This window comes from Lagenorhynchus albirostris, chromosome 7, assembly GCF_949774975.1.
Source record: "Lagenorhynchus albirostris chromosome 7, mLagAlb1.1, whole genome shotgun sequence".
Taxonomy (NCBI): domain Eukaryota; kingdom Metazoa; phylum Chordata; class Mammalia; order Artiodactyla; family Delphinidae; genus Lagenorhynchus; species Lagenorhynchus albirostris.
This window is the reverse complement of record NC_083101.1, coordinates 69,600,080-69,623,545: the sequence shown is the minus strand read 5'-3', so window position 1 is coordinate 69,623,545 and position 23,466 is coordinate 69,600,080. Positions and strand designations below refer to the sequence as shown.

The 23,466-nt window shown below is 38.5% G+C and overlaps 2 protein-coding genes across 2 annotated transcripts in view; one reads left to right on the top strand and one right to left on the bottom strand.

The window, feature by feature from the left end:
- Positions 1–23,466, top strand: part of HACD4 (3-hydroxyacyl-CoA dehydratase 4) — an 807,943-nt gene that overhangs the window by 298,771 nt on the left and 485,706 nt on the right. The gene's annotated exons all lie outside the window — the stretch shown is intronic.
- The window catches only part of FOCAD (focadhesin), a 290,793-nt gene that overhangs the window by 238,934 nt on the left and 28,393 nt on the right, over positions 1–23,466 (bottom strand). Inside the window, exons 4-5 of the mRNA XM_060155133.1 lie at positions 21,266–21,370; positions 1,914–2,015 (exon numbers count right to left, since the gene is read on the bottom strand). Of these exons, the coding sequence (XP_060011116.1) occupies positions 1,914–2,015; positions 21,266–21,370 (207 nt within the window). The remainder of the gene's footprint in view (positions 1–1,913; positions 2,016–21,265; positions 21,371–23,466) is intronic.

Sequence of the window (23,466 nt, the reverse complement as noted above, 5' to 3'; positions counted from 1 at the left end):
ATAAATTTGTTATTTTTGCTTTCTGACATGGATGAACAAAGACTTTTTTAGTAAATATTAATATCTTACCTTCGAAAATGCAGTCCTAGGTGAGGGAAGAGAGGATGATAATAATGTTTATTTTAAGGTATTCATTCAATTGTTACATGGACTTTTATCACTGGCAGATGATTACAAGTTTCCCTATATCTCTTTAAAACTTCCTGTAGCAGTATATCCTGCCTGGAAATTCCATCTAAAATTGAAGTTATAGACTCAGAAATAATGTTCTAATACATTGTATGTATAGGACACTCTAAGACCTTCAAGAGCAAGAACACATGAACGTGGCTAGTGTGGTAAATGTAACTCAGGCACTGGATTACATGGGACAATGGTACCATCCCATCATGACCTTGTGTGACATACTAAGTATGCAGTGATATAATATTTTAGGAGGCACTCTACAACCCACTGCCTGGGCCCCACCAATCTGTGGGCCTCATGTGTATACATATATAAGTTCAACATTTATAAAGCACCCAAAAATGTGCCAGGCATTATTAATATGAAGAATATTGAGACACAGTCCCTGTCCTCAAGAAAGTAAGAAAGTTTCACAGTTAATGGAGGAGAATAATTATAAGACCATACAGTAAGTATAATGATGTCAGAAATCACAACTGAAGTTACTAAGGGAGCATGTAAAAGAGACACCTAATTCAGCCTGTGGTAAGTACACACTTCCTAGGAGAGACAATACCTAAGCAGAGATTTTTTTTATTTTTTTTTTAGTTTTTTAGCCACACCACACAGCATGTGGGATCTTAATTCCTCGACCAGGAATCAAACCCATGCCCCTTGCAGTGGAAGCGTGGAGTCTTAACCTCTGGACCACCAGGCAAGTCCCTAAACAGAGATTTAAAATACAGAAATTAATCAAGAAAGGGCTAGGGTATTAGTCAGAAAAAGCACAGAGGCGAGGAAACAGCACTGTTTCCTGTGTGGAACCAAAGCAAGTCGGTGTATTGCTGAAATACATAATTCATAAATTATGAGATAAAGATAGGAGAAAATAAAATTGGTGAAACAGATCATACACAGAGCCTAGCATGACATAATAGATTTCGTCCTGTAGCCCAGGGATTTTCCAACTATTTCAGAGACCAAACTATTGTTTTCCATAAGATATCAACACATAAAAAAACAGTCTATAAGAAAAAGAGCTGAAGGGGTGTGAGGGTGTTTCCATGCTTAGCCTATACATTGCAAGTGCAGTTTGAAAATCACAGCTGCAGTGACTTAAGAAAGGAAGTGATGCAATAAGATCTGCTCTCTTGATGCGTCACCCTGATGGATGCTTAGAGAATGGCCTTGAACAGGACGAGATCAGAGGCAGAGATGCCAGTTAGGAATAGGTGGCAATAGCCACAGTAAGAGATGACCGCCTGAGCCAGTGCCATAGTAACAAGGATGTGAGAAAGCTTTGAGGAGCATCAGAAGGCAGAAGGCCTTGGTGAAGCTAAACTAACTGCACATATGGCAGCTATCTGGTCCCATTTGGCAGGACTGCTTAATCCCAACTGGCACTGGTTTCTAATGGAGAGATTAACTCACTAATCAATTTCCAGAGGGAAGAACCTATCTTCCATATGTACCATGTAGTAGTTTACCAAATATTTCCAATCAACTTTCCCAACTAACCAATGCTTAGTTTATTTAATAATAGCTTTTCTCATAGTCAATATTTCAACAATCAGTAAATCTGGTAGGATTTTTTTCTCTTACTCTTAAAAAGAAAATAGAAAACTATATCCTGCTCTAAGACATTTCCTTACTTCAGGAGAAAACATTACAATCAAAGCAGCTTAAAAGAAAAACTCTAAAATTAGCATATACTATACATCTCCCTCATTTATTTTATTTTACATTACCTTTCAGGGCATTGCTGGAAAAAAGTTGTCAGCTGTTGCAAAAGTACTGGCCAGCAATCAGGTCTGTGTTCAAGCACAGTGATCAAAGGCTGAGGATGGTTTCTGAAAAACAGAAAGTCACATTGGAAGCTGTCATTTCAGGACTACACCTTCTTAATATCCAAATATAGCTACAAAAAAGCCACTACCATCTAGATTCAAAATTGTCACAAAAATATCATTTGCTGCATTTGTTGCAGAGTTGGCTCATTAGAACTATGTTTTTCCTATATCTAATTCTTTTCCAGAAAAGAGAATAAACCCGGGTCTTAGAGACCCAAATTTGACAGCAGACTCTGCCATTTAATAGCTCTATGACTTTGACCAAGCTTCTCAATCCAGTAGCTCTTTCATATCCATCCCCTTGATTCCTACATTCTTGGAAATCACTGGCCACCTCCTCCTCTTGCTGATCTCTTTCCAAACCTGGAAGGTTCCATTTCCTCTAACACTGCCCCAACCTATAAGCACTACCTCTCCGTCTCTGTTCCCACTTACTCCCATTTTTCTCAGTATATGGTTCTGTGTTTCCCCAGTATACTTAAGGTGAGAAAAAAGAAAATATTTCTTCCATATCAAATAAACTCTGCAAATTATAAATTCTTGAAATTTCTGTTGAACAAGGACAAATCTTTTATCTGGGCTACATCGATTAAGGTACCTAAAAGACTATATAAAATAAAAGATCTGAAATGTGAAGGATCCTCATATAATGGGGTTTAAAAAAAACAGGAAAAAAGCACAAATTATTTTAAATAGTTCAAAAAGTCTACTAGAAATTGTAAATTCATTAGCTTTTTAAACTATGAAGTACTAAACAAAGTTTTGATGTGGCTTTTATTATTGCTAGTTTCAGGTGTACAGCAAACTGATTCAGTTATACATATATACATATGTATATATCTATATTTTTTTTGATTTATTTCCATTGTAGGTTATTACAAGATATTGAATATAGTTTCCTGTGCTATACAGTAAATCCTTGTTATTTACCTATTTTATATATAGTAGTGTGCATCTATTAATCCCATACTCCCAATTTATCTCTCCCCTCTCCCTTCCCCTTTGATAACCATAAGTTTGTTTTCTATGTCTGAGTCTGTTTCTGTTTTGTAAATAAGTTCATTTGTACTACTTTTTTTAAGTTTTTTTTTTTTTTTTTGCGGTACGCGGGCCTCTCACTGTTGTGGCCTCTCCCGTTGCGGAGCACAGGCTCCGGACACGCAGGCTCAGCAGCCATAGCTCACGGGCCCAGCCGCTCCGCGGCATGTGGGATCTTCCCGGACCGGGGCACGAACCCGTGTCCCCTGCATCGGCAGGGGGACTCTCAACCACTGTGCCACCAGGGAAGCCCTAAGATGTTTTTTGATGTGGACCATTTTTAAAGTCTTTATTGAATTTTTTACAGTTTTGCTTCTGCTTTATGATTTGGATTTTTGTCTGTGAGGTATGTGGGATCCTAGCTCCCCAACCAGGGATCAAACCCACACCTCTTGCTTTGGAAGGCGAAGTCTTAACCACTGGACCGATGGGAAGTCCCTGTACTGTTTTTTTAGATTCCACATGTAAGTGATGTCATAGAGTATTTGTCTTTCTCTGTCTGACTTACTTCACTTGTATGATCATCTCTAGGTCCATCCATGTTGCTGCAAATGGCATTATTTCATTCTTCTTTTATTTTTTTAACTTTTAATTTTATTTTGTAGTTGATTATCAATGTTGTGTTAGTTCAGGTGTACAGCAAAGTGATTCAGTTATACATATACGTGTATCTATTATTTTTCAAACTTTTTTAAAAATTAAAAATGCTATTTGAAAAAAAATTCAAAGCATATAGATGCATCTATCTTTTTTACATAAAAAGAATCATATGCATAGTATTTTTCTTTAATCTTAATTTTTTTTTTTTTTGGTGGTACACGGGCCTCTCACTGTTGTGGCCTCTCCCGTTGCAGAGCACAGGGTCCGGACGCGCAGGCTCAGTGGCCATGGCTCACGGGCCCAGCCGCTCCGCGGCATGTGGGATCTTCCCGGACCGGGGCACGAACCCGTGTCCCCTGCATCGGCAGGCGGACTCTCAACCACTGCACCACCAGGGAAGCCCTCTTTAATCTTAATTTTTAACCCAATAATATAGCACTAGCAATGTTTATAAAAAGAAAAAGATCAGTTACACCCAAATGATTTTTTACAACAGCCTTCTTGGTGGTTCTCAAAATGGGATCACCTTACCAGCAATATCAGCATCACCTGGGAACTTGTTAGAAATGAAAATAAATTCTCAGGCCTCAGCCCGACCTAATAAATAGCTCTGCAGACAATTCTGATGCACTGCTATAAAGCAGTGGTGCTCAACCCTGGCTGCATGTCTGATTCATCTGTGGAGCTCTTTTCAAAATACAATGCCCAGCCTTCAATTATACTGGGGTTGCTAGGAGTGGAACCCATGCATTAGTAATTTTTTAAAACTCTTCCAGCAATTCCAATGTGTTGCCAGGTTGAAAACCGGTACAAGTGAAAAACCACAGAAGAGGGAGGTTAGGAGTTGGGAAGTTTTCTGATTTTTCTCTCTCTTAAACAGAAAAGTATGGCAGATCCATCACACTGAAACCCTCATGTTAAACACCTCTCTGACACTACTACAAAGTTTCTGGTTATTATAGCACCATCTCTCTATTTTCTCCTCAACCTCACCTAATCTATTAGACACTAACTTCACATGCTGGCAGCCTCCTGTTTGTTAAAGCACAGGCTATTTCTGACTGATCAGATTACTGCCATTGCTAAGGGATCACTCCAAGCAACTTTTTATGCCAAAATTCAAAGATCCTATCAAAATCACATTTCCAAATTCCAAACTCTTTGGCAGTTAAACCTATCTAGAATTTGCTTCTGCTCTAGTTGCTACAGATATGAAGACACAAATGTTACAAATCCTTAAAGCCTCTCAGGTATGTCACATCAGCCAAACTTCTTAGATTACGAATTCAGTAGGTCATGTTCAAGTAAACATGAATAAAAAGGAAAGAACAGCAACTGCAATTATTTTAGCTATGGGTTTTCCTTCTGACAAGCACCATATTGAAATGAGGAGCATCAGATATGACCATCTATTAATCCTCCAGCTAATGGTGGCATTCATGACTATTTAAGAGGAAAATCCAACAAGTTGCCACATAGTTTTTGTGTGATCATAAAGCACTTTAGTGCTTTGCAATACTCTTCCCTTATAAGTCATCCCCTAACTCTTCCCACCCCTCAATTCCCATTCCCCAAAAACTGTCAAGAATCTATCTCCTGTTTAAAAACTGTTAAGAATCTATCTCCTTTAAAAAACAGTCTTGTCCAGATTAAATCAGATCAACAGAGGTAAGAGATAGTAATTTTAAAGTAGGATTGGGAATGATGCATATATAGCAAACAACTCTGTTATAATTTAGCTTCTACCTCACTGGAATTGTGGGACCCACTCTGCTTTGTTGCATGAAGTTGAAGGCCTGCTTTGCTAGCACTGGGGTTCAGCAAATTCTTTTTAGTATCTCAGACTTAAAACTCTAAAGATGAGATTAAGAAGAATATAAAATAGGGATTTATCCCGATTAATTACTGACTTAGACATCTGGATAATTAACTTTTCCAGAGAATTGATTATGTCAGATCCAAGTGGAAATACTGTAGGAATAATATACAATATTGATTCCAAGAAGTTAAAAACCTCGAGGGAGAAAGGAAGTCCAAATTAAAAACGTTGAATATTACTACTGATTAACATAGATTACCAATATTATACTATTTCAACTGAGTACAACTAACTTAAAATCAATTATAATTGCCAAAATTTTGTTTTAATACTTTGAGCAAAGAATGAATTTGAAGCAAAGAGCTAAATTCTCCCTTGTGAATCATCAAACTGGTATGTGGGGCTTCCCTGGTGGCACAGTGGTTGAGAGTCTGCCTGCCGATGCAGGGGACACGGGTTCGTGCCCCGGTCCGGGAAGAGGCACAACAGTGAGAGGCCCGCGTACCGCAAAAAAAAAAAAAAAAAGGAAAACTGGTATGTGAATACACATATAAAATAATATGTAAAGCCTTATGCTTTATAGAATGGACACAGTTTTTAATTCAATATACTTTATCGTGCAACTGCCATACATGAGGGGTTCTCAATCTTGGCACTATTGACATTTGGAATCAGATAATTCTTTGTTGTTGGCATTGTTCAGTGCACTACAGGATGTTTAAGAGCATTCCTGACCTCTACCCACTAGACGCTAATAGCATTCAACCTAGGCACATGACAATCGAAAATGTCTCCAGACATTACCAAGTGTCCCCTGGGGCCACAGTTGTCCCTGGTTAAGAACCACCGCACTAGGTAAAATGGCAAGCACTATGAGGCACAAAACTCACAAAAACACGGTACTAGCCCTGAGTTATTCAAAAAGACTATTATCCCACCTTCATCCTTCTTTATACTGAACCAAAAGCAATCAATCGATCATGCTCAAAATTTGAAGATTCTTATGGAAATATAATCATCAAATATTAACATTAGATGCACAAGAGTAACGGTAGAGTAGAAACTAGAAGACTTAAAATGAAAAACAAATGTAAAATTATTCCTTTGCAAAACATAGAAGCATGTTCCAAAATAAACAAACGGCATTAAATATTATGCATGCTAATTTGGTATGATAGAAAATAGAGTTATTTTCCATTTAAAATATTATAACTAGAGCATTTAAAATGTCATAAGGAAAGCAATTATACTCCAATAAAGATGTTAAAAAAAAAGTCATAACGCTAAGTATAGTTCACTCCTGAAATATTCAAGGATTGATTCTTAAATTAATGGATTATTCAAGATTTTTCTTTTCTTTCTTCTCACTCAATGCTTGTTAGCCACTTCTTTCAAGTACCTCACTTCTTTCAAGTACCTCCAACTGAGAAAGGTCAAGGTAAATGGAAGAATCCACAATTTAAAGTAAATTTTGCTCTTCATTAGAAGGACTGTTGATCAAAAAAAGAAATAACGTGGTACAAAAGAACACCAAAACAAAACCTGGGTTATGCCTTAAAATGTCAATTATACCCAAACCTGGTATTCAAGGCATAAAGAGTGAGTTGCCTAAAACACTTTATTCAAAGTGATAGATGGGTTGAACATACAATCAACCTGATCACTTGTAAAGCAAACAGTGACAGACAATAAGCTCTACAATTATAAAAAACAAACACAAATGTGGGACACTGAAATCATTATTATTATTTATATAAGCAGGGCCTATATAGCATCATCCAAATCATTTACTGTTATGCTGCCACAACCATGTCTCAGAAGAAAGACTAGAAGTGGAGAGGTGACATGAAATAGTGGAGGAAAAACACTGAATTAAAAGAGTCAAGAGTTCCAAATTCACATTCTGTCTCTGCAACAAACTGTGTAATCTCTAGCAAGAGAATAACCTCTCTTGGGCAAAGTTTCTTCATCTGTAAAATGAGGAAATCAGACTAAGTACCTTCCAGTGCTAAAGTTATAGAACCCAGGTCACGCATTAAAGCCTTAATCTTGGTACTGCTCGGGACCAGAGGTGGAACCAAATCCTGTAAAGGCAGAAACCAATAAAGATGGCTCTCAACTATTAGTAATTCTATGCCAAGCTTAAACGGCTTTAAGGCCAACGTCTAATAAAATCTAGGGCCTCAAAACAGAGGTCTCCTATTTTTATCTCAAAGAAATAAAGCATCTTATATTTTTTACTTCAGAGAGAAATGCAGTGCTATATCCAGAATAAGCCCACAGAAAATTTTAAATCAAGATTTCCTAACTCTTGAGACATCCAGTAGATTCTGTTTTCTTCTTAAAAGAGAATAACATTGTTTCTAAAATTGAAATCAATACAAACCAGGCAATCAGGTCACCCTTCAATGGCCTCTAGTGCCAGTTATTTCTCCTTCAGAGAGAAATGTGGTTATTATTATTGTTGCTGTTGTTATTGTTGTTATTTTTCTGCCATAGATGAGCCAATTTGTTGTATATTCTTTGGCACTTTCCCATTTCATGATTTGTAAATGTTTTAACTGCCATTTTAAGTAAAGCATTTAATACAGTAACTAGCACACAGAATATTCCATAAATGGGGTACTATTATGATTATCATGCAGGCAAATTTTTATCTTAAACTAGAGCATAAGCAGCTTGAAAGCTGGGTGTCTATCTTCTTACTCTTATGTTTCCCTTTCAGTGCCAAATGCACATCTAAAATAAATGTAACAAACACACACTTCCCCCAAAAGCACCTTTTTAAACTCTTTGAATGGATCATGAAAAACCAACATCACAACCCCTCTAAGTACATTGTTTCAAAGTCCACATTGTTTGGAGAAAAAAAGCACAGAGGAAGCATGCAGAGTTGGTACCTAATACTTCAGGGCTCCCTGCCCTTTAATAACACTGTCAACAACACAGAGCAGTAAATGCATCTTAGCAGAATGGAGAGGGGGAGGGAGTAAATGATAAATTCGTGGTTCCACTAGACTACTGCAGAGACAACAATAAAATAAGGTATGTAACTAGATTCACCTTTCCAAGTATAAATACATCAATCTTAATAGAAAAGAGGGAGCAAGAAAAAAATTAGTCTTGTAGTAGGCAAAAAGCAAAAGTTACTTGTAACCTTTGGGTCACCTCAACCTTTCTGCTACATCTCTGAATGTAGGAAAGCTATGATTTGATTTACATCTTAAATTCAGCAATAGACACAGATTGCCTTTTCTGTGTGAGGAAACAATGCCTGCAGTCACCATGCATTTTCATGTATGCAGCTGTGACCCTGGCGCTTTCAGAAGCATAGCATAGCACTTACTACATCAAATATGCATTTTAAAAGCATTTCTCTACCTGCTCTGAATTTTGATTTGAAAGAGCTGGTTAGAAGCCAAAGTGGGATTAAAAAAAAAAAGAAAAGCTCTGCAGACTTTAAGATTAAAAATGCATAATAGGGACTTCCCTGGTGGCTCAGTGGTTAAGAATCCACCTGCCAATGCAGGGGACAAGGGTTCGATCCCTGGTCCAGGAAGATCCCACATGCTTCGGAGCAACTAAGCCCACGCGCCACAACTACTGAGCCTGCGCTCTAGAGCCCATGAGCCACAACTACTGGGCCTGTGCACCACAGCTGCTGAAGCCCGCGCCCCTACAGCCTGTGCTCCGCAACAGGAGAGGCCACCGCAGTGAGAGGCCCGCTCACTGCAGTGAGGAGTGGCCCTCGCTCACCACAATTGGAGAAAGCCTGTGCGTAGCAACGAAGACCCAACTCAGCCAAAAAAAAAAAAAAAAAGCATAATAAAAATTGTTAAGATTCCACAATAAAAAAAAAAAGATTCCACAATGAATATTACTATAAAAAAGAAAAATTAAACAATAATTGTGAATCATTATCTATCCTATAGAGTCTTAAGACAATGCATTTCATCCTTTCCAGAAAAAGACGACTTGGAGCAAAAATTATTTCAATTTTGACATTTTTGACTAATTTTCTTTTCTCTTTAGGTCTATAATGCAGATAGGGAAAAGATAAGATGACTTTGAAAAGAGACTTCATATCACAATGGTTCTGCCCTCACAATGAACCTTTCCCAGGATCCCTATTTTGAGAGGCAGGGTTTTAATGCAAAGGTGTCTGCCAATGTCAGAAGTCTGGAACTATTTTAGGTACAAGGTGATGGCTGGGGGGAAACACACAGATATGGAGGGGTCCAAAACGTCTATTACTAAGTTACATCCTTGATTGGGGGGGGCGGGGGCGGCAGGAAACTAGAGATAAGATAAATAGGCTAAGGCAAAAATGACAACATTTTATGCTCTTCAAGACATTTATCAGCAAATTACCATATCAATTTTCAAATTAAGCATACACACTTAGAAGAACTTATAAAATATTTTCTAGTGGCAATTGCTAACTGGAAGATTGTATAATATGTATAGATTATTATTTAGGTCTGATTTTAAATCCCAAGTGTAAACTCCAGGTGATTGGAGCCATAAACTGTGAACAAAGACTTCCCTGGGTGGGAAAGAGGACAGAAAAGAGGAAATGAAAACAGAAGCAAAACATGCAGTGCCACAGAAAGAATCAAACTGCAAAAAGATAGATGGGGGACTTCCCTGGCAGTCCAGTGGTTAAGACTCTGCACTTCTACTTCTGGGGGCTAGGGTTCAATCCCTGGTTGGGGAACTAAGGTCCCACATGACGAAAAATAAAAAAGACAGATGGCCCTTGGAACGTATTATTGGCTATGCTTTCCCGATTACTGCCCTAGCTTCTTTCTTATCCTCAACTCTACTGAGCTTTCTCAGGGACAGATCTCACACTGATACCCCCTTCTTTCCCACCTTCTTTTTCCTAATTTCTGTAAAAAATTTCATTTATCCATTAATGCAAGAATTCACAAGCCCTCTGAAATTATATGCAAAATTTTGAGTACATGTACATGTGTACATTTTCTAGGGGAAGGTACAAAACTTTTATGAGATTCTCAAAGAAGGTCCTGACCTCCCCTCCAAAAAAGGGTAAGTGCTAGTAAATTAAAACTAAGTATACCTAAGGTAATTACTGCAATTCAGCCTTGTTAAACTCCTGCTTCCAAAAAAAACTATAAAGTACGCTTCTGTTTCCCAAAAAAAGTTATATATTATGTGCCTAGAAATGGTGGCTCTCCAACTACTGAAGTTTTTGTAACTTCAGCAAAATAAAACATATTAATGCATTCTAATGGTTCCAAACCCTATGGCAGCTTGACTGTAAAGTACAGACAATTTAATAATGGTGTCATGCTTCCTTTATGCTAAATAAAACCAAACATCTACACCTCAGGAGATCCCTTTAGATCATATATTCAACTGTTGAAATAATCAGCTCCCCAAAAAGCAAAATGCTTATTTTGACAACAGAAACATACGACAATAGCTGATGGTCAAAAAAATCAAAAAAACACTTGATTTTTTTTTCAAGTGTTACGGGATTCTAAGCAACCTCGTTAAGAAACAATAAATGCGATAAGGAAATTTGCATAGAAATGAGAAACAATAACAACTACTCTTAATTATAGAATAGGAGGTTTATTTTCAGGAACTTAGGAAAAGTAGCTTACCTCCAGAAATAAATGTAAAAGGGAATAACACTGAAAATTCATTGGACTTGGTAAGTATACAAAAATACTACAGAATAAATAAAATGTGATATATCCATGCAGTGAAATATTATTCAGCCATAAAAGGAATGAAGTACCAAATCATGCTACAGTGTAGATGAACCTTAAAAACATTATGCTATGTGGAAGAAGCCAGACATAAAAGGCCACATATTGTATGATTTTATTTATATGAAATGTCCAGAAGAGGCAAATCCAGAGATAGAAAAGTAAGCAGTGTTTTATATCTATAGTAGGAGGTATTAGAGAAAGACTGCTAATAGGTATGGGGCTTCTTTTGGGGGTGATAAAAATGTTCTGGAATTAGATAGTGGTATAGTTGAACAACTTTGTGAGTATAATAAAAACCACTGACTTGTACACTTTAAAAGGGTGAATTTTATGGTATACAAATTATATCTCAATCAAAAAGGCATTAAAAAATATTCCAAACTTAACTCAGTCATATACTATTTTAAAATTAACCTCTTTCAATTTTAGAAAAATTCATATGTATCAGGTGAAGCATACTGCCAATATAAATAATCATAATAACTTGGATTTCCCTTACAAAGAAAATAAGTTCAAATCAGAATCTCATTTATTACCTCAATATCCACGGTTGATATCTTAATTGTGCCCATTTTAAAGATGCAGATGTAGGAGGAAAGAAAGTTAACTGTCTTTGTCTAATGTCACTATGAAATAATATAACATTGTTGAGTGTTTTAACCATTTGTCCAGTGATTTCCAAACCTAGTTCCACATCAGAATCTCTTGAGACTTTTTAAAAATACACGGATTCTACGGACCCACACTGACTCCCACCCAAGCTTTCTAAATCAGAATCTATAGAGGTGGGGCTTCAGAATCTATAGATTAAGTGAATTCCCAGGGATTCCTACTATGTCCACATCTAAAGCATATCTATATCTCGACTGCCACTAGTAAATCTGAAGGGAGTGGCAGAGTTGGGAAATCACCATTTTGAAATTATCACAGTGAAAATTAATGGGGGTGGGGCAGCTGTGAGTTTAACAAGGAACAGGATATTTGCATGGTCTCGTAGCATCTTCCCCATAGACTGCTTATTAGTTACAAGAAGAAGATGATAACTATACAGTAGAGAAACCAGACATCACCTTGATGGAGTAATCAAAATTAAAATCACCAGTGAGGGGCAAGATGGACATCAGTCTCCAGATATGATATCCTGAGAAAGACATAGCATCACTTTTATAGTATTCAAAAATGTCAATGTTATAAAAGATAAAGGATGAGAAATTTTCCAAATAGTTCCAAATTTTAAAAGACTAAACAAATATGACAATTAAATGTAATATATGATCCTAAACTAGAGCCCATACACTAAAAATAAAAAGGAAAAAGGTATGAAAGGACATTATTAAAACAAATGGCAAAACTGGAATATGGACCATAGATAAAAGTATGATATCAATGTTAAATTTTCTTGATTTGATAACTGTACTCTGGTTATATATGAGAATATCCTTGTTCTTAGAAAGCATACCCTACTGAATATATGTAATCTACTCTCAAATATTTTTTTAATTATATAGAGAGATGGATAGGATAACGCAAATACGGCAAAGGGTAAAAAAATTGATGAATCTGGGTAAATGGCATATGGAAAATTTTTGTACTATTCTTGCACCTTTTCTGGAACTTTAAAATTCTTTCAAAATAAGTTTAAAAATAAAACCTTCAATGACTCCCCACTACTCTTTCTTTTAATATATTTATTTATTTATTTATTTTTGGCTGCGTGGGGTCTTCGTTGCTGCGCGCAGGTTTTCCCTAGTTGCGTTGAGTGGGGACTACTCTTCGTTGCAGTGCACAGGCTTCTCATTGCGGTGGCTTCTCTTGTTGCAGAGCATGGGCTATAGGCACGTGGGCTTCAGTAGTTGTGGCACACAGGCTCAGTAGCTGTGGCGCACGGGCTTAGTGGCTCCAAGGCATGTGGAATCTTCCCAGACCAGGGATCGAACCTGTGTCCCCTGCATTGGCAGGCAGGTTCTAAACCACTGCACCACCAGGGAAGCCTCCCCACTACTCTTTAAAGAAAGCCCAAAGCCTTTGCCATGGTCTTGTATCTTCTAAGCCATGCCCACCTCCCCTGGGCCTCTGTCTTGGCCTCTCCCTTCCTTGAACACTAAGCTCCAGGCACCCGGCCTCCTGTTAGTTCTCCTGGGGCACCAGGCTCTCTCACACAGCAGCAGCTAGGCACATGCTTTTCCCTAGATCTAGAAATGTTCTTCTTGCACTCTTCGCATGGGTGACTCCATCTCACACACCAAAATGGGTATAAGAGAAAATGCAAAAAGGGCTTAATGCTGAGAAGCAGCTAGTTATCAAAATTAAAACTGGACCTATATTTTGACATCCACAACTACAAACTGGTCTTAGTGCACTTTGTGTCAGTATTTACCTTGGGACTTTCTCTTGTTTCTGTTTGATGGCCCTAAGGAATGAATGTATTTGCCTTAAGAGATAAGTGAAAAAAAAAAAAAAAAACGGTATGAATCACAAAGTACCTCAGTCTTTTGGACACACATCTTTAAGTTCTTAAAACTAACTCTCCATCTAAATAAACTCATAACACTGCACAAAGAGATGCACAAATACACATAGAGTACATAACTTTCATCTACTCAGGGTATCACCATCCATCACTATTGGCCTTATCACCCATTTCAGAGCACACCATCTGCCAAAAACATTTAATATTCCCTTATTTCAGAAAGTACAGCTTGATGTTGATCAGACCAACCCTTTCCACAAATAAGATTCTCAACATTTGATATTTGTACATGTCAGCCACTGTCTGGCACATCAGAATGATGCACAAATTCTGGAACAAGCAGTTACTGCTCATGAATTCACAGCTATTTCCTCACTTCAGCTGAGGCAAGAGAGATCTTAAAAAGATTGCCATTATACAAATACGCAGAGGAAAAATTAAAAGCAAAAGTACATGATAAAATTTTAAGGGAAAAAATGGCATATTACAGAGAAAATGAGCCTCTAATAATTTATGAATCATAAAAATTTAGTTTCGTCATTCTTGCTTGCAACCAAAATACCAGGCAAATGTTGGTTCTCTGCTGCACTTCCCATATGGTCAATGTTAGAGAATGTTGAAATAACTTAAAACATAGTGTGTTATTAAAAAGTGGAGTTCAGGGGCTTCCCTGGTGGCGCAGTGGTTGACAGTCCGCCTGCTGATGCAGGGGACACGGGTTCGTGCCCCGATCCGGGAGGATCCCACATGCCGCAGAGCGGCTGGGCCCGTGAGCCGTGGCCGCTGAGCCTGTGCGTCCGGAGCCTGTGCTCCGCAACGGGAGAGGCCACAACAGTGAGAAGCCCGCATACCACAAAAAAAAAAAAAAAAAAAAAGAGGTTCATGAACAAGGAGCTCCCCTTCAAACTAACCAAAAGAAAATTCAGACCAAACAAAAAGGGCAGGGGAAAAACAAGCCTGAAGTAAAGGATATCTTACTAGTTGCTTTTTTTTTTTTAACTGATTAGTATAAAAATTGTTCACAGGGTGGGAATGTAAATTGATACAGCCACTATGGAGCAGTGTGGAGGTTCCTTAAAAAATGAAAAATAGAACTACCATACGACCCAGCAATCCCACTACTGGGCATATCCCCTGAGAAAACCATAATTCAAAGAGTCATGTACCACAGTGTTCATTGCAGCTCTATCTACAATAGCCAGGACATGGAAGCAACCTCAGTGTCCATTGACAGATGAATGGATAAAGAAGATGTGGCACATATATACAATGGAATATTACTCAGCCATAAAAAGAAACAAAATTGAGTTATTTGTAGTGAGGTGAATGGACCTAGAGACTGTCATACAGAGAGAAGTCAGAAAGAAAAACAAATACCGTATGCTAACACATATATATGGAATCTAAAAAAAAACGTTCTGAGGAACCTAGGGGCAGGACAGGAATAAAGACGCAGACATAGAGAATGGACTTGAGGACATGGGTAGGGGAAAGGGTAAGCTGGGACGAAGTGAGAGACTGGCATGGACTTATATACACTACCAAATGTAAAATAAATAGCTAGTGCGAAGCAGCCTCATAGCACAGGGAGATCAGCTCCGTGCTTTGTGACCACCTAGAGGGGTGGGATAGGGAGGGTGGGAGGGAGGGAGATGCAAGAGGGAGAGATATGGGGACATATGTATATGTATAACTGATTCACTTTGTTATAAAGCAGAAACTAACACACCATTGTAAAGCAATTATACTCCAATAAAAATGTTAAAAAAATTGTTCACAGGTAAAAAGGGGCTTTTAAAGTTTTTGAAAACAGTTAAATGCCTAAACCAGAGGTCACAAACTGTTGCCCTTGGATTGCATCCCGTGAGCAAACGTGTTCAGTCTGCCTACCCTGTATTTTCAAAACTTGGAATTGCTTTCCAACATTTATTAGTGAGGATATTTCATATAAAATGTTATTAATATTGAAAGATCTGAAGGTCTGGCAACAATGAAGCCCCACTGCCTCACTGCAACAATTGGCCAGTAGTTCTCAGTTGAACCAGCACACTGGAAACCATCTAGGAAGCTTTGAAAAATTACCAATGCTTGAGGCTGACCCCTACTCATTCTAGGGAGAGCCCAGGGAACTAATACATTTAAAAGTTCCTCAGTGGGCTCTAATGGTGCAACCAGAATTGAGACTCCTGGGCCTAGAGTTTTACACTTGACATATGCTCTTCGTTTAATCACAGCAGTCAAATGTGCTTCACTGTTCTTCCAGTTTACCCCCATCCTAAAAGGCACTGGGAATTGAAACTCCATTTAAATATCCCCATTTAATCTTGTTTAAGCCACTGAACTATAGAAGGGTCCAGTGACACAAAATGAACTTTACTGGCTACACACACTCTAATCTGATGTATCTCAAAGCACGATGGGTAGATCACTTCTGTATCCAAATCTCTTGTTAAAGTGCATGTTCCAGACACATATATGAAAAACTCTGAGCAAGAGCTCCTTATGCACTGTAAACACTAAATACCATCCTTGGTTTGTAGAAAGGTGCTGAGGGCTCTCTTCCCCTCCTGTTCCTACCAGCGTCTACTGTCTGACCATGCAGAACACTAACTTGTTGGGGTCATGGAATTACTCATTGAACAGAGAGCAGTGAGGTTTAAATCTCACTTGCATCCACACTTGGCTTGCTCTCATTGGATTGCTTTTCCATTAGAATTGCTGTTTCGTTCTGCTCTTGGACTCTCTAATGTCCATGGTAGACGCAGTAAGATGAACTTGGTGCCTCAGTGCCTAAGTTAGGAGCAAACAAACCTTTTGCCTTCCTAATACGGAACAGAGGCCAGGAGACATGATTAACCACCCAAGACCCCTCCCAGTCTACCCCAAGGGGCTCCCTGCAGCTAAGGACTACTAAGTTCATATATGGTACCACTAAGTTCCCAGGGGCTCAAGCAATATTGCTCAAGCATGATCCACAAATGACCTATATCCATCACCCAGCCGCTGTATTCCTGAGTCTCATTGCAAAACCTACTGAATGAATGAGAATCTCTGGCAAGTGGGCTTGAGAAGCTGTACTCGTAACAAGCTCCCCAGGCGGTTCTTAGGCACAGGAAGTTTGAGAGCCACTGAGCTCTGGGTTCAACAAAGAGAAGACCCACTCTAAAGCTCCTTCAGGAAAGTCACAGGAACCAAGGGAAGCCCATGGCTAACATTCTGGGTCCTCACATCTCCCTCTCTCTTCACTCCCTAACTGGAACGACTTAAGCAATTCAGGGCAGACCCATTTAAAATGACAACATAAATACCCAGAAAAGAAACAGCTGGATCATGTGGCAGTTCTATTCTTAATTTTTTGCGGAATCTCCAAACTGTTTTCCATAGTGGCTGCACCAATTTACCTTCCCACCAACAATATATAAAGGTTCCCTTTTCTCCATATCCTCTCCAACACTTATTTCTTGCCTTTTTGATAATAGCCATTCAAACGGGCATGATGTGATATCTCACTGTGGTTTTGATTTGCATTTCCCTAATAAATACAGTGATGTTGAACATCATTTCCTGTGCCTGTTGGCCATCTGTAGGTCTCCTTTGGAAAAATGTCTACCCAGATCCTCTGTCCATTTTTTAATCAGGTTATTTCGTTTTTTGCTGTTGAGTTGTACAAGTTCTTTACATATTTTAGATATTAACCCCTTATTGGATATATGATTTGCAGATGTCTTCTTCTGGGTATTTATCAGAAGAATATGAAAACACTGATTCAAAAATATATATGCACCCCAATGTTCATCACAGCATTATTTACAACAGCCAAGATACGGAAACAACCTAAGTTACCCATTGATGGATGTATGGATAAAGAAGATGTGGTACATATGTACAATTAAATACTACTTAGCCATAAAAAAAGATGAAATCTTGCCATTTGCAACCCCTGGATGGACACTGAGGGTAGTATGCTAAGTGAAATGAGTCCAACGGAGAAAGACGAATACCATATGATTTCACTCACATGTGGAATATTAAAAATAAATAAACAAACAAAATAAACCACACAAAAGCAAACAAATAGATACCGAGAACAGATCAGTGATTACCAGAGGGGAAAGGAAGTAGGCGGAGGGAGAAACAGATAAATGGGATCAACTGTACGGTGACAGATGGAAACTAAACTTTTCGTGGTGAGCATGCTATAGCGTATATAGGTCAAAATATAATGTTGTACACATGAAATAGCAATATAAACCGCTGTTACCTCAATTTTTTAAAAAATTTTAATAAAAAATAAGATGACCACATATTCTGTTTTACTATAATTCAAATTAATCAGCTATTAGGACAAAAAGAAGTGAGAAACACTTAAAATCCAACTGTATAGTAGCAGAGTCCTTAATACCATAAAAACACAGATGAGTTTCATGCCCAGAAAGCTTATAATTATTTGTCATACTACTTCCATTTTAAATCAATCCTACGGCATAACCAGGGAACACCTTTCAGCGGAGTTCTAAGCTTCTCGTATCCTTTTTATGCTTTCATACAGAGCTCATCAGCCTTCCTCTCCAAGGCTGGATGATATTGCTAACCAACATGTGGCAAAGAAGATTCTAAAACAGCATGACAATTTTATGCTTGACTCAGGCAATCATAGCTCTCTTGAGGGAAATCTGCTCTCCAGGCTCACCTCTCCTGTGTTTCTGCCCACAATCCCCCCTGGAGGAACTTAAGACTCTTATACACTTGATTACACTCTACTGATTTATAGTGCCAAACAGCCATCCACATAAGGGCCCTCCATAAACATTACTGGATTATGCCAACTCAGGTGATTGATTCTGGTCCTCTTAATGTGCCACCACTCTACAGACAAACCTTATATATCCAGTATGATTTCAGCTCCTCAAACTAGGCTCCCTATCCACACCTTGCATCTGTTGTCTTCTGAAAACAAGACTGCAGTTAAAAGAACCAACTACTGGAGGAAACTAATTCTAAATAGGAAAACAGGTGAAACATTACAGGTAACTGAAAGTTTAGCACTTGCACACAGTGAGGACAATCAGTATGAAAATGACACTAACTCTGATTCTTCTGTGTGATGGAAAATTTCCTTCTATCATCATCAAAACTAGTGCTTCTTAAACTTAAAGGTGCCTGTGAACTACCTGGAAAATCTTACTAAAATGTGGACTCTAATTCAGATAATCTGAGATGGAGTCCGAGATTCTGCATTCCTAACAAGCTCCCAGGAACTGCTAATGCTGCTCATAGCTCTGCTACTTATAGCAGGTGGGGAAACAGCAGCATCAGCGTCAGTGTCAGTGTCAGCATCAGCATCACCTGGGAGCTTGTTAGACAAGAATCCTGAGTCCACCTTAGACCTAAGGAAAGAGAATCTGCCATTCAACAAGGTCTCAGGTGATCAGAATGCATAGTAGACAGCCGCTAACACACCATCTTATACTCACTGTCAATCAGAATTGCCTGGGACCTTTTTGAAACTACAAAAGCTTAGGCCTCATGGCAGAGAATCTAATTCAGTTGGTCTAGGGTATTTCATTGTTCCTATTTTTGTTTGTTTTTAGGCATACCCAGGTGGTTCTGAGCAGCCAGTGTTGAGAACCATTGAATTAAAAATACCCAACTGGGTGGAGGAAAAAATAGAGCTACTGCTAATCGGTGAGGAATTTGAGGGAATGATGAAAATGTCCTAAAATTGGTTATTGCAATGGTTACATGACTCTGTGAATATACTAAAAACCATTGAATTGTACCTCAAATGAGTCAATTGTATGGTATATGAATTATTCTCAATAAAACTGTTATATAAAAATGTAAAACTTCAATAGCTTTCCTATTTTAAAATAGGTAAATAACTCCAACTGAACAACAATGAAGTGGAATTATTTTCCATTCTGGAACTCTGGCCCAAGCGGTTGAACTTCTTTCAAAAAAAGAGAACACACGTGCTTATACGACTCATCTAGAAACATTAAGTTCTGCTCATCTACTCCTTAGGTTCATTTCTGGTTAAGGTAATGCATATTTTAAAAAGAAAAGCAAATTTATCAATTTTGAAAACTTTCTCCTGCACACCCAAAGTTTCCATAGTATTTTCAAATAAATAATTTTCCTTTTGCTTCCCCAATTTAAAATAAACCAAGTTAACTAATAAGTTAACAATGAATTAACTAATCCATTGTACTACATTCTTCCATCTTTTGTGTTTTTGAAAACATTCAAAAAACATGTTAACAGGGACTTCCCTGGTGATCCAGTGGTTAAGACTCCATGCTCCCAATGCAGGGGGCCCGGGTTCGATCCTGGTCAGGGAACTAGATCCTGTGTGCCACAACTAAGACCCGGCACAGCCAAATAAATAAATAAAATTTTTTTTAATTAAGAAAAAATATATAAAATGCAAATCTGACCTTGTTTTTAAAAAGTGACTTAAGAAACTCTCGATAATGTGCTCATAAAAATAAAGATGATAAATAGCATTAAAATATCAGGAAAATTATACTCCAATAAAGACATTAAAAAAAATCAGGAAAGATCACTGTAATATATGAGACACTGTTTACTTATTATCAAAAGGAAAGTACTATAAATATACGTAAGTAATAGGTACCACGTATTATTATACTTTGGAGAGGCACGCACAGCTTCTGATAGCTGTGGTGTCAAATGCTCAAAACTGCAGGTCTTGTATGCTCAAGCCAATGACAGTTCACAGGTATGATTTACTTTCCCTGTTGGATCGCCATAGCCTATGTAGGTCATTTTCCCCCAGAACCAGTGCCCTTGTTTCTGGTCTCATGGTCTCATTCTTTTGAAACGCATATTCTAGATGCATCACTGAACAGAGTTTTCAGGACAATATACACTGGTTACATGGCACCTTCTGGGATCCCCTGCTCACTAAGGAGCCCCTCTCTTAAGAAATGACTTTCTAGGGCCTTCAAGGCAATGGTTAAGGTCACCTTCAAAAGTAAGCATGACGCCTTCCCTTATCCAAACTCTCCCATAAAATCCAATATATTTCAACATAACTGTTGCTGTGTATAGTTTCTTTTAAAATAATTCTACCATGTTACATTCTGTAGATGACCAAAAAAAAAAAAGGCAAATCAATGCTCCTAAGTACTGACCTTGCCCTGGGTAATAACCCTTGAATAGTCCTCCTATTACTTTTTATAGTGAGGAAGTTTACCCTCCTGCCTAAACTAAGCCCCTCCTGCTCTTAGTACATCTGTCCAATGAACTCTTCAGTTTTCATAGTATTGGGAAGATGGTTCTATATCCCAGAGCAAAACAAATGACCTGAATTTTGGATAAAAGATTCCAATTTCAAGGAAACAACCCTGAAAGCCACGTTGGTGATACTCAGCATATAGTAGTCAACTCTATCTCAATCCTGTCTCTTTGAAATACTAACTTCCGAGAGGGCAAGACTCACAGTCCTTGCTGAGTTAAATATACTAATTCTTAATGGATTAGCATGTCTCAATTCATAACTTATTTAACAATTCACCAAAAAAAAAAGTTTCAAAAGAAAGGAGAAAAGGCATACCTAATATTATATATATCCTGAATATTCTTCTCTCCACCATGTCCTTCCTTAAGAGCTTGCATTTGTAATAATTTCATAATGGCTTTTATCAAGCCGTGTGTATCCCTGTAAAGAAACACAACAACATGTCAAATGTTATAAAGTGAATATTCCAATCAGGTACGTAATCCTACCACTTTTAAATAGTTGAACACTTGCCACCCACACTGAACAGGAGCCATCCACACACACCCAGCTTACTGCATAGCACAGCCAAGAATAGGCCTACAAGCTCCCATTCAACACATTGAAAGGAGGAGCAGTGGAGCCAAAGAATCAAACCACTAACCTATCAATCACGTCCATACATGCACTTGGGGGAAAATCAATCAGGAAAAAGGAAACACTAAGCCACATAACTGCAGGCAGTGACCACATCAGTTACCCGCACTGAATAATCAAGTCCTTCATTTATAAATATTAGCAGACCATGAATAATAACCAGACATATGAAATGGAACAGCCACTCAAAAAAGTGGGCCAGGGGACCAATCAGAGAAAATAACCCCCATTAAAACAAAGTTAATGGAAGTGGGGAACAGAAATTTAAGTTTTCTCATCCTCTGTAACAGGCAGCAGGATAATAAATCAAAAAGGAGGCCTGCCCTTTTTTATTTTTTTGCCTGTTATTAATTATTTTAAATTGTGAAACAGGATTTTACTCCAGCATTACTGAGGTAAAACTGACAAATACAACTGTAATATAATGTGTACAACATGATTTACATGTACATTGTAAAACGGCTGCCATAATCAAGTTAATTCACACATCACTTCACAGTTATTTTCTTTTTTTTGGTAAAAACACTAAATACTCTCTTAGCAAATTTCAAGTACACAATACAGTATTGTTGACTACAGTTACCACGTTGTACATTAGATCCTCAGAACTTATTCATCTTATAACTGGAAGTTTGTATCTTTTGACCAACCTCTCCCCATTTCTCCCACCCAGCCCCCGGCAACAATATCTGTTCAACTTCTTTTTTTAGATTCCACATATAAGTGGTACCATCCAGTATTTATCTTTCTCTGTCTGGGTTATTTCACTTAGCACGATACCCTTCAGGTTCATCCACGTTGTCACAAATTACCCTGCCCTTTTTAAATAAGATGCTCCTTAGGAACAAAAAAGAAATCTTAGAAATAAAGATTACCCGTTAAATTTTTAAAAAGTAATATTTTTAAAATCATGGTTGTTCATATTTACAGATCATCTATTGTAAGCTAAGTACTCTCCTAAGAGCTTAACGTGTATTGTGTCATTGCTATCTAGAAATCACTTTCAACAATCATCGACAGGAAGACACTGGAACTCACCAAAAAAGATACCCCACATCCAAAGACAAAGGACAGGACAAAATGAGACGGTAGGAGGGGTGCAATCACAATAAAATCGAATCCCATAACTGCTGAGTGGGTGACTCACAAACCTGACAACACTAATACCACAGAAGTCCACCCACTGGAGTGAACGTTCTGAGTCCCACGTTCTGAGTCCCACATCAGGCTTCCCAACCTGAGGGTCTGGCAACGGGAGAAGGAATTCCTAGAGAATCAGACTTTGAAGCCTGGCGGGACTTGATTGCAGGACTTCAACAGGACTGGGGGAAACAGAGACTACACTCTTGGAGGGCACACACAAATTAGTGTGTGCATCGGGACCCAGGGGAAGGAGCAGTGATCCCAGGGGAGACTGAACCAGACCTATCTGCTAGTGTTGGAGGCAGGGGCCTTCTGCAGAGGCAGGGGTTGGCTGTGTGTCACCATGAGGACAAGGACACTGGCAGCAGAAGTTCTGGGAAGTACTCCTTGGCTTAAGCCCTCCCAGAGTCTGCCATTAGCCCCACCAAAGAGCCCAGGTAGGCTCCAGTGTTGGGTCGCCTCAGGCCAAACAATCAACAGGGAGGGAACCCAGTCCCACCCATCAGCAGACAAGGAGATTAAAGTTTTACTGAGCTCTGCCCACTGGAGCAACAGCCAGATCTACCCACTACCAGTCCCTCCAACTAGGAAACTTGCACAAGCCTCTTACATAGCCTCATCCACCAGAGGGCAGACAGCAAAAGCAAGAAGAATTACAACCCTGCAGCCTGTGGAACAAAAACCACATTCACAGAAAGACAGACAAGATGAAAAGGCAGAGGGCTATGTACCAGAAG